The 16,965-nt window shown below is 41.5% G+C and overlaps 1 protein-coding gene across 3 annotated transcripts in view; it reads left to right on the top strand.

Moving 5' to 3' along the window:
- Positions 1-16,685, top strand: part of igf1ra (insulin-like growth factor 1a receptor) — a 95,753-nt gene extending 79,068 nt beyond the window's left edge. For 2 of the 3 annotated variants that reach the window (XM_056254784.1, XM_056254804.1), the window contains 12 exons: positions 295-499; positions 4,444-4,721; positions 4,918-5,060; positions 5,165-5,330; positions 5,477-5,579; positions 5,672-5,742; positions 5,934-6,163; positions 7,165-7,272; positions 7,543-7,705; positions 7,817-7,946; positions 12,392-12,526; positions 15,695-16,685. In XM_056254784.1, the coding sequence (XP_056110759.1) occupies positions 295-499; positions 4,444-4,721; positions 4,918-5,060; positions 5,165-5,330; positions 5,477-5,579; positions 5,672-5,742; positions 5,934-6,163; positions 7,165-7,272; positions 7,543-7,705; positions 7,817-7,946; positions 12,392-12,526; positions 15,695-16,196 (2,234 nt within the window). In that variant the 3' untranslated portion in view covers positions 16,197-16,685. The remainder of the gene's footprint in view (positions 1-294; positions 500-4,443; positions 4,722-4,917; positions 5,061-5,164; positions 5,331-5,476; positions 5,580-5,671; positions 5,743-5,933; positions 6,164-7,164; positions 7,273-7,542; positions 7,706-7,816; positions 7,947-12,391; positions 12,527-15,694) is intronic. The other variant, XM_056254793.1, reaches the window with a different exon arrangement.
- Positions 16,686-16,965: the final 280 nt, after the last annotated feature.

Raw genomic sequence — 16,965 nt, 5'->3', positions numbered from 1 at the left:
CTGTATATGGGAAAATGTAAAGTGAGTGTACATTTATCCCAATTCCTACATTGTTACTTGCCAAATTAATAAGCGGATTAAAAAAATTATTTAAATTATTTATTTTTGTGAGAAGAAATTTAGTGAAACGAGACCAAAACCTACAGTAGTACAGCTATGTGGGAAATCGTGTGACTTGGCCCGTTATTATGCCATGGCAGACTTTATCAATCAGATATTAGGTGTTTCAGAGAATTGCAGCTTGTGTTCTTATTGCTTGATCAGTTTAGTATGTGTCATCGTTTTGGAATACAGAGCTAAAGATCCCCGTCCGCATCTCAGCCACGGCTTTGTCGGACATGGAGGGCGACACAAAGCCTACCAAATCAGATGTTGGCGGGGGTGAAAAGGGTTGCTGCCCCTGCCCAAAAACCAAGGAGGACCTAAAGGCGGAAGCTGAAGACCGATCTTATCGCAAAGTCTTCGAGAACTTCCTGCACAACTCCATCTTCACACCCAGGTATGACACATGCACTGATGGCACTTTCTGAAGCTTTTAGATTTGCTTTTGAATTCCAAAAATGAGCCCCATTCACTGTCATTGTAAGTGCCTTACAGTGAGTTTTGCTTTTTTTTAAAGAAAAGGAGAGCCGAGTTGAAAGTGTTTTTGTTTTTTTTGTAATATACACAAATGCTGTAAGACATTTTTGTTGACTTTCGTATAACAAACAATTTTGGTACTGCCTTGGCTTACCAGGTGATGTCCAATGTGAAATCTGGGTCCTGATGGAAAACTACTGTTCTAGCGTACTGCAAAGGTTAGGTGAACCCTCGGTAGGAACAGAGGCTGATTTACTCCCAGCACTTTCTGCCACAGTTTACAACAGTGGTCTGAAGCCCTTAATTTTTTCAGTCTTCCTGGAGAGCGAATATCAAAGTGGGTCTGAGCTCATGGTCTTGAGGCGGCTTGATTTCATAGAATCAAAACCAGAATTTTGGGGGCCCAGACCGAAGCCTAATTATTTCGACATGGGGCTGACAAGATCAGAACAAGAGGTTTTGGAAAGGGGTAGGTGCCAGCAGCGCAGGCTGGAGCAGAATCAGATGGTGAGGGGGGGGAAAGGTACGGCTCTGAGAACTCCAGGCCTGTGCGGCCTCGTTGTTTGTTGCTGGGACGACGGTGGCGGTTGCATATTAAGACTACAGCAGGCTGTAATTTGGGATGCACAAACAGACGCAGACTGGATTAATGAGACTGGAAAGCAGCCGCTGGCTCAGGGCTCGCTCCATGTTAGGCTTTTGTTTGCCGAAACGAGGAGTGACGTCTGCATTGTGTTATCTGTTTACCTTGCTTGAGGCGTCGGATGTTTTCTTGTCTCACGCGGGCGAAGAACGGCACACAGGAACCTGTTCAGGTTTACTTAGACGCACATGCTTTGAGACTTTCCGAGGGTTCGTTCAGGACATCTGCAATCAGGCTTTTTTGTGGGTTGTTTATTTGGTTGCAAATGTGTGTGTTTTGGGGTGGGCCGGGGTTTTGAGTCATGAGTATTGATGCACAAATCGATGTCGCCAAACATCTTCTACCACTTAGTTTCCCCAAACGTCTGCTTTTGGAGCCTTATTTTCATCAAGGTAATGGTTTGCGGTTCACTCAGCGACGGCGTGATGCACCGTCAACCCGTCTCTCCATCTCTAATCGATTGAAAACAGACTTTCTAAATGTAAATATGCTTTCCCTCAGTAACAGGATGCTCGTGAGGCATCATTTTCTCCATCACTGATGACTTTTTATTTCCATCTTGACCCCAGCAGCCCTAGGGTGTCCGTTTTGAGCCCCCTCACTCTGTTTGCATTTGAAATTGGGGAGACAGATTTGTCACTGTCTGTCCCCATTGAGCACACCTCATTACTGACATCAAGACTTCAGGAAAAGGCCTCTGAAACTGGTTGAGTCTGAGAAAAACAGGAGATGCTCAACACTTGAATGAAGCGGATATGTTTTTCCATTCAATGGTCGTCTCCCTGTTCTCTTCCTCTTGCCTGCTCACTCTCCCTCCTTCCTCAGATGCGTTCTTTGTTTCCTTTGGAGTGTCCGGCTCACAGGAAATGTACAGCAAACCTATGTGGAATGTTAATGAATTCCAAATGAAGAGGAGGTGTGGACGTGTCATCTCCCCTTGCAAACTCCTCCTCAGCTGATCGGCCCTGTAAAGAATGACCAGTGGTTCAGCAAAAACTTGAGTTTGCGCCAGGGGATGTGAGGTGTTGCCTATATTCATCAATAGGTGACTGACACGTAAGCCTTTCTGCCTGGGAAAAGGAAAGACTGGATGTGCTGCTGTCAGTGTTGCCATTACGCCTTCTGTCTGAGGTTTGCTGGTGTAAAATCTTCCCTCAGGACCCTGTGCTGTGCGTCTACATGTCTGTTTCGTTCTTGCTACAAGCCTGACCTTTTCCTAGTCACCGGTCTGTGCCAAAAGCAATTAGGTTAAAATCAGCAGTTATGGCCATAGACAAGAGGCAGATCCTGTTCGTGTTCAAGTCTAATTGGGTTAAAGGTTGCTAAAGAGTATTTTATACATGTACTTCAAACACATCAGGGCTTTCTTTGCACTTGATCAGTTGTAGTCAGTGAACTAGGTGTTGATATGATGCTCAGGTGACAATATGATTTGATCTTCTACAGTAAACACCCTCAAGCGAGATCTGAATCCCTAGTTAGTGAGTATTAAATAGTGTCCAAATTGCTTCCAAAATCCCTTATGATAAATCATGGGGTGCTATTCACTGGAAGTGACATGGAATGTGGCTAGGGTTGATTTGATTGTTCCTCCCTACAGCGTTCTGTGTTGGCTTTTATTAAAAGTTTCCACTCGCACACATTTACAAAAGCAAGCACACACAAAGATCTTCTCTCATTACTGTCATTCCTCAGTTGATTAATTTGAGCTGGCAGAATAAGGCTTATAGTAATGTTTAAACTTTCGTAATAATCAGTGGGTAAAGTCCATAATTGGTTGTAAATTTGCTTCTTGAAGACTTGAATAGGACACTCAAACATAACTTGTGTTGTGTGTCTCCACTTATTGTCTGTCAGTCTTTGTGTCTGACACTTTTACCACTTTAGTTTCCTCTCTTGTATTTTGGCACTCTGGGGTTTCCCTCATGTCCATCTCAAACCATCCTGTCTTTCTCATCTGTGATGGATTGTATTGTTTGGTCTGACTATTGAATCTTTACAGAGATCCCGAGCGAGCAAATCGTTACGCGTCTCCTAAAAGTGGCTCTAGGTAAGGTTATGGCCCTGGCCTAGTCCTATTTGTGAAGTGGCAGTGGGTCAGTTGGCGTCTGGTAAGCTCTTGTGGTTGCTGCTGACTGCATGTCCTTAGTGGCGGCAGGGTTTACCTGTAGCGAGTGCCTTAGTTTGCTTATCGCCTCATGCACTGTCTCTACCGTCCGAGGTGGAGTCGGCCATATCATTATTATGGATGTTCTATGTTTGTTCCAAATATGCCTTCCCATTTCATTTTCTCATCTGCAGAAATGTTTATTGCTTCATTTGCAAGTATATATTTTATAGTAAGCAATGACACTGCAGATGAATGCTTCATGAATAGACTTTAGTTTTATATCTGGACATGAAGGAGAATAAGAAAGAGAGGAAAAGGTCAGGGTAGAAACAAGAGAGTTAACAGTTCTTGGATACCAGCTCTCATTTCATTTTAAAACTACCAAAGTTTCATGAGGGATCAGTCCCAGCCTAGCTGGATACACAGCAGTCATAAGAATTTAAAATATCTCATTATTCAGGATGATAAATGATGGATAAGATCCAGAAGACAAAAAGGGAGCTTTGTAGGCTGTAGAGTAATGCAAGTATCCTCAGTGTTACTAAGAGACCTGTTAGTAGGCCATTAGAGAATTAGGCTTTCACGTTAAAGGAAGTGGTGTGTGTTGTAGAGTAATTGTGCGCAGTAATTGGCTTTTATGCTTTTAAACCAGTGAAGACTCTGCTGACAAAGGCTGACTGCACTATATCTTTTTATTATTTTTACTGTTATTATTTTCTACTTCATTTCCTTTTTCTCTGTCCTTTTATCACCTTTATTTTCTTGCCCCTCTTACTGTAATTTTTTACTTTCTTTCCTTTTTTTTCCTACCTTTTTCCATATTTTCCTTTCCTAATCTCATTTACTGCTCCCTTCCCTTTTCATCTTTCATTTTCTGCTTCTGTTATTTGATCATTTCCTTTCCTTTTTCATTGTCATACAATACTTCCCTTTTCCTCTTTCCTGTCCTTTTTATTTATTTTTTCCCATTTTCTGTCCTTTTCCTCCATTACTTTTTTTCGGTTTCCTATCCTTTTCCTTTCCTTTCTTCCTCTATTTCCTTTGCTTTTCCTTCTCCTGTTCATTCCTCTCCTTTCATCCTCCTCTCTAACACTTTTATCCCATGTCTCAGACCTCCAGACAGGAAGCGTCGAGACCTGTTCGGAGTGGCCAATGGCACTCTGCTCCAAGGTGCAATCAGGAACATCACAGGACTGGAGAGTAACATCACTGACCCAGAGCTGCAGGAGAAAGAGTATCCTTTCTCCGAAGGCAAAATCCATGCAGAGTTCATGGAGATTTCCAACCTGCAGCCCTTCACTGTGTACCGCATCGACATCCACGCTTGTAACTACAAGGTCCACCGTTGCAGTGCTGCGGCTTTTGTGTTCTCTAGAACCAAACCAGCAGGTCGGTAAAACCAACAAACCAAACTTGTGCGCAAATGACTGCATATCCAGGCCAACAAAATATACAAATTCAAGTAATTCTCCTCTGTGCCTACAGCATGACTTGTTAACAGCAATTAAAACTGAAATGCAATTGAAATCTTATTGAATTACTGTAAGAGAGCACTGGCCTTGAGCACAATTATGTTCTTCTCCAGACAAAGCGGATGATATTCCGGGCACTGTAATTCAGGAGAGGGATGAGAAAGTCGAAGGAACGGTGCTGCTGCGGTGGCCTGAACCTCATCACCCTAATGGACTGATCCTCATGTACGAGATCAAATATCGTCTGGGAACTGAGGTTAGTGTGACAACTAACTCATACACCATTAAGAAATAGTTCAAAACTGCAGCCAAGGCCACAAACCGACTGTGTATGTATGTGTGTGTGTGTGTGTGTTTCAGCCTGAGAAGCATGAGTGTGTATCACGGCAGCAGTACAGAGTGCTGCGAGGAGCTCAGCTTAGCAATTTGGCCTCTGGAAATTATTCCGCCCGGGTCAGAGCCACTTCTCTGGCTGGGAATGGGTCTTGGACTGAACCAGTGTCCTTCTATGTGCCACCACCTAAAAGTAAGGAACGCATATATGATTTAATTTTTAGGAAGAGGTATGCTTACTGATAACTTTGAAATAGCTTCTTTAATGGAAATGTAGAGACCTGTATCTGTAATGTTTTAAAGTTTTTAATTCTGTTTGAATATCCTTCTCTTTTACAGTAAATTATGGTAATGCCTTCTATCTGGCCATCATCATTCCTGTTGTGGTGCTATTTTTGCTCACTGCAGTGATCAGCGTTGTCATCTTTGTCACCAAAAAGAGGTTGATGCTCCATCTATTCAAAAATAGACTTTATTTGAACTTCCAGTGTCCAGTACTGTTTTTCATTTGTTTTTATGTATGTTTGCTTTCAGGAATAGTGACAGGTTAGGAAACGGTGTGCTCTATGCTTCTGTAAACCCTGAATATTTCAGTCCTTTTGAAAGTGAGTATTATGGTTTAAAAACCAGGTCGTCTTTAAGCGTTGCACTGCCAAAAAAAAACGTTTTTTAAATTTGTATTTTTGTCATTTTCCATTTAAAAAATACTAACATTTGGCCAAACATGTATGATTTGTTTTTACGTTACACTGCACTCCTTGTTTAAATGAGCTGACTCTTATTTCTGCAACCTCAGTGTATGTACCAGATGAATGGGAAGTGGCTCGAGAGAAAATCACCATGTGTCGGGAGCTGGGTCAGGGCTCCTTTGGTATGGTGTATGAGGGCATCGCAAAGGGCGTCGTCAAAGATGAACCTGAGACCAGAGTAGCCATCAAGACTGTAAATGAATCCGCCAGTATGCGTGAACGCATCGAGTTCCTGAATGAAGCTTCAGTTATGAAGGAGTTTAACTGTCACCATGTGGTAAGAAAGAGGGCACAATCTCATCAAGCAGTTGGTTTTGCCAACAACAACAACTATTGTTTTTTATGTATTAAAGGGTTAGTTCACCCAAAAATGAAAATTCTGTCAGTAATTACTCACCCTCATGTTGTTCCAACCCCATAAGACCTTCGTTCATCTTCGGAACACGAATTAAGATATTTTTGATGAAATCTGAGAGCTGGATCACTCCTCCATAGGCTTCTTCAGGGATTGAACTTGCCGGCCTCGAAAAGTTATTAAAGACATCGTTAAAATAGTCCAAGTGACTACAGTGGCTCAATCTTAAGTTTATCAAACGACGAGAACACTTTTTGTGCGCAAAAAAAAACAAAAATAACGACTTTATTTCAACTATTCATGTCCATCTCTGTGGGCCTGGAGTCAGTTCACTAGTGTAATAGCGTAAGCTTCTGTTGTTGTACGTCACACGCATCACCCACATGACCAGCGTCGGCCAATAGTGAGCCTATGTGTGACGTAGCTCTACGGAATCACACTACGTTAACTGACTAGAGGCCCAAAGAGAAGGACATGAATAGTTGAAATAAAGTCGTTATTTTTGTTTGTTTTTGCGCACAAAAAGTATTCTCGTCGCTTGATAAACTTAAGATTGAGCCACTGTAGTCATTTGGACTATTTTAACGATGTCTTTAATAACTTTTCGAGGCCGGCAAGTTCAATCTCTGAAGAAGCCTATGGAGGAGTGATCCAGCTCTCAGATTTCATCAAAAATATCTTAATTCGTGTTCCGAAGATGAACGAAGGTCTTACGGGGTTGGAACAACATGAGGGTGAGTAATTACTGACAGAATTTTCATTTTTGGGTGAACTATCCCTTTAAGTGTATCATTTCTGTGCCACCAAACAAATGGCAAAAATTATGCTTTTTAAACAGGTTGCTCAAACACAGGTTTCTCAGTATTTTCATAGTGACAGTGTTATTTCAGTTCTTTTTTTTCTTTGTACCCTGATTGGTTTAGGTGCGACTTCTGGGTGTGGTTTCGCAAGGCCAGCCCACTCTAGTTATAATGGAGCTGATGACACGGGGCGATCTGAAGAGCTACTTGCGTTCTCTCCGTTCAAAAGAGGTATGGAAACATCCTGTCATCTCTGCCTGCACAAACACCCTCCCCACAAATGCTCTAATTGTTATCCCATAATTGATCTCTATTCTTCTTTTTAGCTTAGTAGAATACACTTTTACTTCATAACGTACATCTTATGCCCCCTTTTAGTTAATGTTCAGTTTTTCAAAGTTACTCAATATGTCAGTCAGCTCTTCACAAAGGGGTTAGAAGTGCAAGAGAGAAACAGAAGTGTTGAATGCAGCATTTGTCCTCTTTTTTTCCACCATGTAGCAGGGCTCTAGCAGCCAGTCTCTGCCTCCGCTGAAGAAGATGATTCAGATGGCCGGAGAGATAGCGGACGGGATGGCGTACCTCAATGCCAACAAGTTTGTCCATCGAGACCTGGCTGCCAGGAACTGCATGGTTGCTGAGGACTTCACAGTTAAAATCGGAGGTAAGTATCAGTGTTTAAGGAATATATTTGAAACAAGATTTGATTGAGAGGTGTGAGACTGGCCTTTCACAGCTTTCTTCCAGCTCATGTTTGCTCTCTTTATGCGTTTAGACTTTGGCATGACAAGGGACATCTACGAGACTGATTACTATCGCAAAGGAGGCAAAGGGCTGCTGCCGGTCCGCTGGATGTCCCCGGAGTCTTTGAAAGATGGAGTGTTCACAACAAATTCTGATGTCTGGTATGAGCTGCCTGTCCTCTCTGACACTTCTCTTCACACACACACAGGGGCGGATCTAGGAAAATATTTATGGGGTGGCAAGAGGGGGGCAGGAATTTTTGAGGGGTGGCAACATGGCAGACGTATATATACTGAATTTAATCACAGTTAACACAGTTTGATGAGAAATCGTATGTGTAACACACTACAAAAGGGCATTATTTGTATCTGTTTTGTGTGTGTGTGTGTGTGGGGGGGGGGGGGGGGGGGGGGGTTGGGGGTTGAACTATACTATACTCAGTTGAACTATACTCCACAGTGATGAATCCTAAAACAAGCTATAAGCTGCATACCGGTTTTTCCCATGGAAATCTGTGGTGAGTGCAGAGTGCACCTCTGTCCCTCTAGGGGGGTTCGGGGGCATGCCCCCCGTAAGAAAATTTTGTGCTTTTTAATGTTAAATTCATCAATCTGGTGCACTTTGAGAGTTCAAAATAAAGAGCTCCAACCCATATTCAGTGTGCAAATTGAACAAAAAAAAAACTCAAAACTCTTTTTAGTTGTGATATAGTGTCTGTCTACATTACACTACTATATAATAATAGTTATAATATTAAATAAAATACCCTGTGAACATTCACACGTTTGCTTTATCATAGGCTAAAATTTATCTCCATAAATATTAAATAATATTTTCTTAATTCTGCGCATGTATTTTTACTTACTTACATCAATTGCTCGATCAATATTATTATCACATATTTTACATTTATATTTTTAACTGTACACAAACAACTTAATATAGCTAAGTTTGTGTATATTTTACACGTAGTAAAATACTGTAGGCTACTGCTTATAAACACCAGACAGATAATGATATATGAAACAGATGTTCTTTACTCATCTCACTTGCACAAAATAAATGCAGTAATATAAAGCATAGAAACGCACAGGTGAAATACACTGAAAATGATATATGCATTTAAAAATTTGGTCGGGTTGAAAACTTATCTCTCTGGTAATGGAACTCGGTCGCTGTTGTCTCTTGCTCTCGCTGTCTCCCGCTCTCGCGGTCAGATCACCGGAAGTATTTGCCCACACAATTAAGTACGAACGTCAACGGTCGTCATATTATGCACGGAGCGAATTCACTGCAGTCGGACATTGGAGATTCGCGTTCGTAAATTGTCAAATTGGCCATAACTTTTAATTCGTTGCCGCCAACTGGGGTGGCAGCAGGGGTGGCAAGGCTTTCCTTTAGGGTGGCATTTGCCACCCTATGCCACCCCGGTAGATCCGCCCCTGCACACACACAAATGCAAAACTTTCTGTTGCTTCTCTGCATAGTGTGTGTGTGAATTGATCTGCGCTTGCATGTACAGTGCGTTACCGGTCAAACATTTGGACATACATTAATATTAAAAAGTTTGTGGTCTGTAAGATTTTTTTTATGTTTTGAAAGAAGCTCATCAAGGCTGCCTTTATTTAATTGAATATACAGTAAAAACATTAATAGTGTGAAATATTATTACAAGTTAAAGTAACTGTTTTCTGTTTTAATATATATATTATACAAAGCAATTTATTCCTATGATACAAAGCTGAGTTTTCAGCAGCAGTTACTCTAGTCTTGAGTCACATAATCCTTTAGAAATCAATCTACCTGATTTGGTGTTTGAGAAACATTTCTTATTATTTATTATCCAAGTTGAAAACAGTTGTGCTGCTTAAAGGGTAACTAAACACTAAACCAACTTTTTTTAGTTAATGATCTGTAAGACTGGGCTTTATTAATGCTGGTCATTGATTCGAGTAACTGAGTGATTCGAGTGCTGCCCTCTTCAGGTTGAACGGTGGCTACTGCAGTTGAATTTTCCTATTGGATGTTTGCAGTAGTTCGTGACGGTAGCGGTGAGAGCTGACGTAAGCAGGTTTCAGCTTACCACGCCCTTGGTACGAGCTACCACGCCCATGGCAGTATACCATCTGTACCATCTTGTTTCGTCAAAACCACTGTAGCGAGTCAGGAGTTGGAATTGCGAGTATTGAAAACGATCAGGATAGAGTATCCGTTCATCCCCTCTATCTCCGCTGGGCTCCGCCCACTTTTCCAGCATTTTTCAAATATTGCCAGTGGGTGGAGTCAGGCTCTGACCAGGGGTTTAGTTACCCTTTAATAGTTTTGTGGAAACTGATCATTTTTTTTCCTCTGAATTCTTAGAAAGCAATTATTTGAAATAGAAATCTTTTGTAATTATATAAATATGTTTACTTTTGATATTTTACAATTTAATACATCTTCTCTGAATTATTCTGTTGCAAAAAGGAAAATGGAAGTGTAGGAATTATATAGTGACAGAAAAAAATCTAAATCAAAACTACCTCATATTTGTGTTTCTTCAAAGTTAGTTGCCTTTGGTATAGGTTGGGGTTTTATGATGTCTCCTTTTGTGGGACCCCCTTCCTAAAAAATAAAGAAAGTTTTATTTTTGAACGTATAAAAAAAAATTGTTACAACAAATTAATAATTACAACAAAGTTAAAGAGGCTATATGTAACTTTTTCCCAAAAATAAACGTAACAATAGCCTTTTCATTTTACCATTTATGACTCAAACATCTCCTGATGAGCATACTGACACCTTGTCCGCTCACATTGGGTGCACCTATAAGCCTGTATTCTATTTTTCCTATTTTCTGTCGGGTCGGATTTCCCCTCGCTGTCTGCGGATGTGACGTCAGGCGCGTTCATGTTAAACGTTTCAGACCACTCTGCCACCACCGCTAGTCAGCAAGTAGCCTACACTCGCAAGCAGTCCAATGGATTTTACGATTTTGTGACTGTTCTTACCTCTGTAAACATAATGTTGACCTCCTTGCAGCAGATGACTTGTGAAGTGTGCATGTACGAGCGCTGCGAGAGCGAGCAGAAAGGAAGAGCAGTTCTGTTTTTTGGCCACAGGTGTCAGTCGCGAGTTTAAATTTCAGAAAAACGCATATAGCCTCTTTAAGTCATTGTTTAAAAAAAAAAAATCCTGGTCCTTAAAAAAAGGATTAATTAGTTATAAGATTATGTTAAGAAATGCATGTGCAAAAAAATATATTTGCCAATAAAAAAAATAAAAATAAAAACTTATGTATAAGCTTTCATCAAAAAAAGTTTAATTTATTTATGTGTGTCCAAAATTTGACTGATGAAACACTGGGATTTTTCCATCTGATCAGCGGGATGTCCCATCAGAGACACAGTAGCCCCTCTCCACCACAGGCCCCCAACCTTCTAGAAAGCATTGAAACTGTCTCTTTATTTTTCTTAATACGACAGGAAGCCTCATAGGCCTATAAGAGGTGAAAACCCTTTAATGTTTTTTTCCACTGATGTTCTGTGTCAAGGGAGAATATGCATCAATTCCAGACATTCTTCCAGTCCCGGCCAAGCGAAACGTGCCCAAACACATTGTCTCTTTGTCTCAGACAGACTGTCTCTCCACAGCCTTAGTCCCAGCAGCGGCGGTTCAGTAGAACAGAGTCACGGTGCCATAGACCGACTTCTCCAATTCTGCAGTTTCCCAATCTCCAGCGTCCCACAGCTCTGTCACTCCGTGCGCTCCTAACCTCCTCCAGATGTTTGGTAATGATGGGGTTGGTGTGCCAGCGCAGACCCGCCTCCCTGTCCCTCCGTCCGTATCTGCTGCTTTTGAAGTCCCTGAGATGAAAAGAGTCACCGCGAGCTCCCATCTCGTACTCCCATAAACCTCGGCGTTAGGTGTCTTTATTTGTTTCCTTCCCCTGAAAAAGTCCCACTCTAATGCGGTTTTGTCTTTCAACACGCAGATGTTGCAGCCAATTAGATGCAAGTCACTGTTGTAATAGCCCTGTTTTAAAGGGTGTTGAGCTTTGTCTCAGATCCCTGGCCAGTGTAGAAAATTTGTCCTCGGAGAACTAATGAATAACGACTGGCAACAGTGTGCTCTTTGTGTGGTTTTTATTTGGGGTTTGCCGACTTTCTGGTCCGCTGCTGCACTTTCTCACCGGCCGCCGGCTAATATATGGACTCATTTTCATTAATGAGGAACACAGGGCTAACAAAAACACCACACTAAAAGAGAAAAGTTCAGGTCAGCGGCTCATGCGGTGTTCGTGACTTTTGTGCTGTTTTTGAAAATAAGCATTTTGTTGTTCCATGCTAGAAAAATAAGGAAATGCATAGATGCATCCGCAGCTTTTCAGTGACACGCGCTGCTTTTAGGCTCTGCAGGACTGCGATTGTCTCAAAGCGCCTCTTCATGCGTCTCTTGACCTTAAATGGCCTCATTTCTTTCCTCTCCGTCCTCGTCTGACTGGATTGAGTTACTTGATGTTTATGGTTGCTGATGTAAATGGGTTTTGTGACATTTAGCATGATTTACTGTAAGTGCCTTTGTGTTGCTCCTGCAGAGTTATTTTAACCAGTTCCTCTTTCTTCAGGTCGTTCGGTGTGGTCTTATGGGAGATCGCTACTTTAGCCGAGCAGCCCTACCAGGGCATGTCCAACGAACAGGTACTGCGCTTCGTCATGGAGGGAGGACTGCTGGATAAACCCGACAACTGTCCCGACATGCTGTGAGTCCACCAACTGCACTTTGCTCCTAAACTTGGCACTCTGCTTTACACTCTTAACCCTTTGTCCTCTAACTGGCTCTTTTCTATTTAGGGATGCGATATCACGTTAAAATGTCGATAGTATGTCACCAGATGCTGCTGCTAACGTCACGCCAGGCCAAAGCCTGACTGGTGCCATTTGCGTCATGGGTTAAAAGGAGACAGGTGACATCATGTTGTCAAAGAGCTTCCATCCATAGAAGGGAGAATGCGTGGTTCCCAGGGGGTGACAGTAACGGTGACCCGTGCTGCCACACGTTTTATTAAGAGCTTCTCGTACTTATCTTCGCATCTTCATGTCTGCCTGCGTCACCGATCTGGTCTGCCGTTCTCCTTTTCTGGGCTGATGTCAGTAGCGAGGCATGAGGTCTATCTGTCCGTTTCTCTTGACCCCTTTCTCCCTCAGTCACTCTTTCTTGTGTCAACTGTTATGGAAACACAAACCCCCGGTTTCCATGGCAGCTACATTGTCCTGATTGCACGGGAGAGGAGGATTTGAACATATGCTGCGCTACATAGCTAGCGCTGTAAAAAACGCTGAAGCTTTGTATCTCATCTGTATCTTATCATTACACTCAGCTAAACATCATAAAGTCAGGATGTCGGCCTCATTTCTATGATATCATGAGAATTTTAAGTATTACTTGGCTGAAATACAAGGGCAGGGATTCAGAAATAGCATGTAGATCTCTTGAACACTTGCTTGAACAATGCTCATCATGTTGAGCTCAATACTTGGACATTTTTATCCCAAAACTGTTTAACAATGATGTTTTTGAAGTATTTTTTAAATAGTATATCAGTAGTCCTATCATGGATACATTGTTTTTAAAAAAAAGAAGAAAAAATGTTTTTTAGGTTTTTACATTTCATCATTGTCCTTAATGGCAGTTAGAAGCTCTGTTCCAAAACCTAGTGAGCTGCCTACCTAGACAGCTGCCTACCTAGACAGCATATTAAGAAATCATAGTCATGCTCGTGACAGGACGGTACACAAGTTTGGGGTCTGTACGATTTTTTCAAATGTTTTTGAAAGTCGTCTATTCTCAGTAGGGCTGCATTTATTTGATCCAAAATACAGTAAAACGCTAATATTGTGAAACATTATAACAATGTAATAAAAAAAAACTGTTTTCTATTTTAATATATTTGAAATGTCATTTATTCCTGTGATGGAAAAGCTGAATTTTCTGCAGCCATTACTCTAGTCTTAACTGCCACATTATGCTAATTTGGTGCTTAAGAAGCATTTCTTATTATTAATGTTGAAAAGTTGTGCTGATTAATATTTATGTGAAAACTAGGATACATTTGGGATGCAAAGAACATATAAGATTCAAAAGAACAGCATTTAGTTGATATTGAAATCTTTTGAAACATGAATGTCTTTACCGTCACTTTTGATCAATTTAATTAAGGCATCAACACATGTATCCTTCAAAGAGAAGGCAATCCCAGAATGCATTGTGACAAGCTCAGTGAAAAGCATAAAATGGAAGACAATAGATATGTGAACACATATGTTATTACGAATGTAATTTAATACTTAAAGTAGTGAAAATAGTTCAGATTTGTGTGAGTGCTGTTTATTTTTATCTTGCCATAGGCTTAGAAACATACTAAAATCAAACTCTTTTGGGATTAATTTTGAGTCGAGTCTCTCATGCTGACTCTGAGCGCTATTTGTGGAGTTGCTGGCTTTGTAGAGCACTTCAAATCTTTAACTTATGAGGTTTCCTTTCAGTTAGTATGCTGCCTTAGAAGGCAGCCGCCCATAGAGCGAGGCAGTAGACAGGAAGGTAGCTCAATGGGTTTTGGAAAAGAAAAAGTAAGTGCAGACAGTGGGCAGGATTTATCACATTTTCTGATTGGGTTTAAAATCACTTCAGTGAGAAATGACAGATGGCTTCTGCTATGAATTTGTGATCCAACAAACGGTAAAAAGGGAGGTAACTTGCAAACGCCAGGCCTGTCCAAAAAAACTTGTCGTCATTTTGAGGGAACATCTCAGAAGTTGAAACCACAAAAAAGTTTTAACTTTCCGCCGTTAACTTCCAGTGCAGTATTTGACCCGATACTGTGGAATGTCCTTGCGAGAAGGTTCCCAGGTCTGCTCTGAACCTGTGGCTGGAGGTCACTTAAAATGTATTTCAGTGGGACAGTTAGTGCTGAAACTATTCTTAGCTTGTTTGTTTGTTTTACCAAGATGGTGGGATAGTACCACACCAAACTGTTATGATCATAGGTTTTATTATTTTATTTAGCTTTTTTGTTTCTCATGCATCCTCAGTTGTTCACATAGGAGTTTTTAGGATAGTAGTGCACTTCTCAATGTGTACAACCACAAAATGTTCTAGAAGTTGTCTTCTCCGCAACACTCCTGTGTGTTCTAGCTTTAGTGAACACTGCCACCTGTTGATGGGTGGAGTTTTTAAGTGTGAATCACCTGGATTTATGAGATTTTATTGAGATTATATTGCTTGTTTGCACTGCAGTATACGAGTATGAGATTTGTACATGAATATGAGAGTTGTACATTGCCTCTGTCACAACCACAATGCTGAAATTTTGCTATATTTCAGTTATAATGTCCATTTTGCTGAAAATCTCTCTCTCTGCTAATTCTTTAAACGAATTCTGAAACTCGACTCTAATTTTCTTTCAAGTTGTTCCATTTTATTTCATATTTATTTTAATAGTTTTAGTTTACGATAAAAACTCTGTATACAGGTCAGAGTTTTAGACTGATTCAAACTGGTAAATAATTTTTTTAATGTATTGATTAAAAGAACTGGCTTATTCTGGTCATTTAATTACAGGAATCAGGCTTAAATGGTCATGCTGTACATTTTTGATTCACTAAAATGAACTGGCTCAAAAAAGTAATTTGTTCATAAATCGGACGACACTGGTTGCACAGTGTGTTTTGATTCACTAAAATGAACTGCCTCTTAAGAATAATTTATTTTGCAAATCTTTTGTTTTTTTTAGTGTGCATTATTTGCAGTTCACAGTCAGTTTATTGCATCACATCAAATATAGTAACTTTTATTTCTAATAGTTCATGTGACTTCTGATCAACTTTCTTTAAATTCAAACTATAACACTATATGTGTATCTGGTCTACAGGTTTGAACTGATGCGGATGTGCTGGCAGTACAACCCTAAAATGCGACCGTCTTTTCTGGAGATCATCAACAGCATAAAAGAGGAACTGGAGCCGCCCTTCCCGGAGGTTAGCTTTTTCTACAGTGAGGAGAACAAGCCCCCCGACACAGAGGAACTGGACATGGAGATGGAGAACATGGAGAACGTTCCACTGGATCCTGCTTCCACGTTAGCCCCCTCCTCTCAGGGGAGCACAGGGGCTCAGACCCAGAGTCCACAGCCGCTCTCCCCAGCTCAGGGGCCCGGGACACCAATGGGGTCCGCCCTAACCCCGTCCACCTCAACGCCCTCCTCCTCAGCCTCTCCGGGCCTGGCCTTAGACAAGCACCCAGGACAGGTAGCAGCAAACGGGCCAGTGGTGCTGTTAGGGCCAGCGTTCGATGAGACGCAGCCCTACGCGCACATGAACGGGGGGAGGAAGAACGAGCGAGCGCTGCCACTGCCTCAGTCATCGGCCTGCTGATCACGACTGCTCAGTTTCCCTCTACTCCTGACACAGGGTACCCACATTTCCCTCGCCCCTTTGTCTACATGGTCATATGTGTTTTTTCTTTCATTCTCGAGGAGTCAAAACCCAGGGCTGACCGTGGAGTCGACAACCAAAAGGACGGTGTCCTTCCTGGAAGTCAGTGGATCATTTTGTTCGAATGATTTCGAATGATGGAGGATGTTTCGGGTGATTAGTGACAGAAAAAGCCTACAAAAACTCTTGCAATATTTAAGTTTTCAGAATGAATCATCACACTAGAGAGGCTGGCTTTCACTTGTGTGAGGAAAAAAACAACTGTTTTAATGTTTTCTAAAGGAAGAAAACCTGCCAGTTCATTGTGAAACAAGAGGGACAAGCATATTAGCCAGCAAGCCCAGCCCGTGAACGCTTTCAGGGTGCATACAAGTGTGTTTTTATACAAAAATACACATTCACCTCTTAAGCGCAAGTACATTTCTCTTTCAAAATGGCGCAAGACTTTCTTAGCTGCGATCGATTGTTCTCAATCAGTGATTGGTCATGTTACTGGTTGAATCCACCCTTCTACTTAATCCATTTCAAGGGTGTTTGTTTGAGAGTGAGGTGGGCTTTTTTTGAAACTGCCAAATTTTTGCCAAATCAAAAGTTATTTATCATTACATCCCCCCCCCCCCCCCCCCCCCCCCCCATCCACCATCCACAGTCGATTTTTCAAGGTTGCACTTTGAAGTAGTGCAATCGAGGGACTAAGCTCTCATACTGT

Source organism: Rhinichthys klamathensis, unplaced genomic scaffold (genome assembly GCF_029890125.1).
Source record: "Rhinichthys klamathensis goyatoka isolate OS25496 unplaced genomic scaffold, OSU_Roscu_1.1 h1tg000005l_1, whole genome shotgun sequence".
NCBI lineage: Eukaryota > Metazoa > Chordata > Actinopteri > Cypriniformes > Leuciscidae > Rhinichthys > Rhinichthys klamathensis.
Note: the sequence above shows the minus strand (reverse complement) of the source record. Positions and strands in the feature narration are given on the sequence as shown.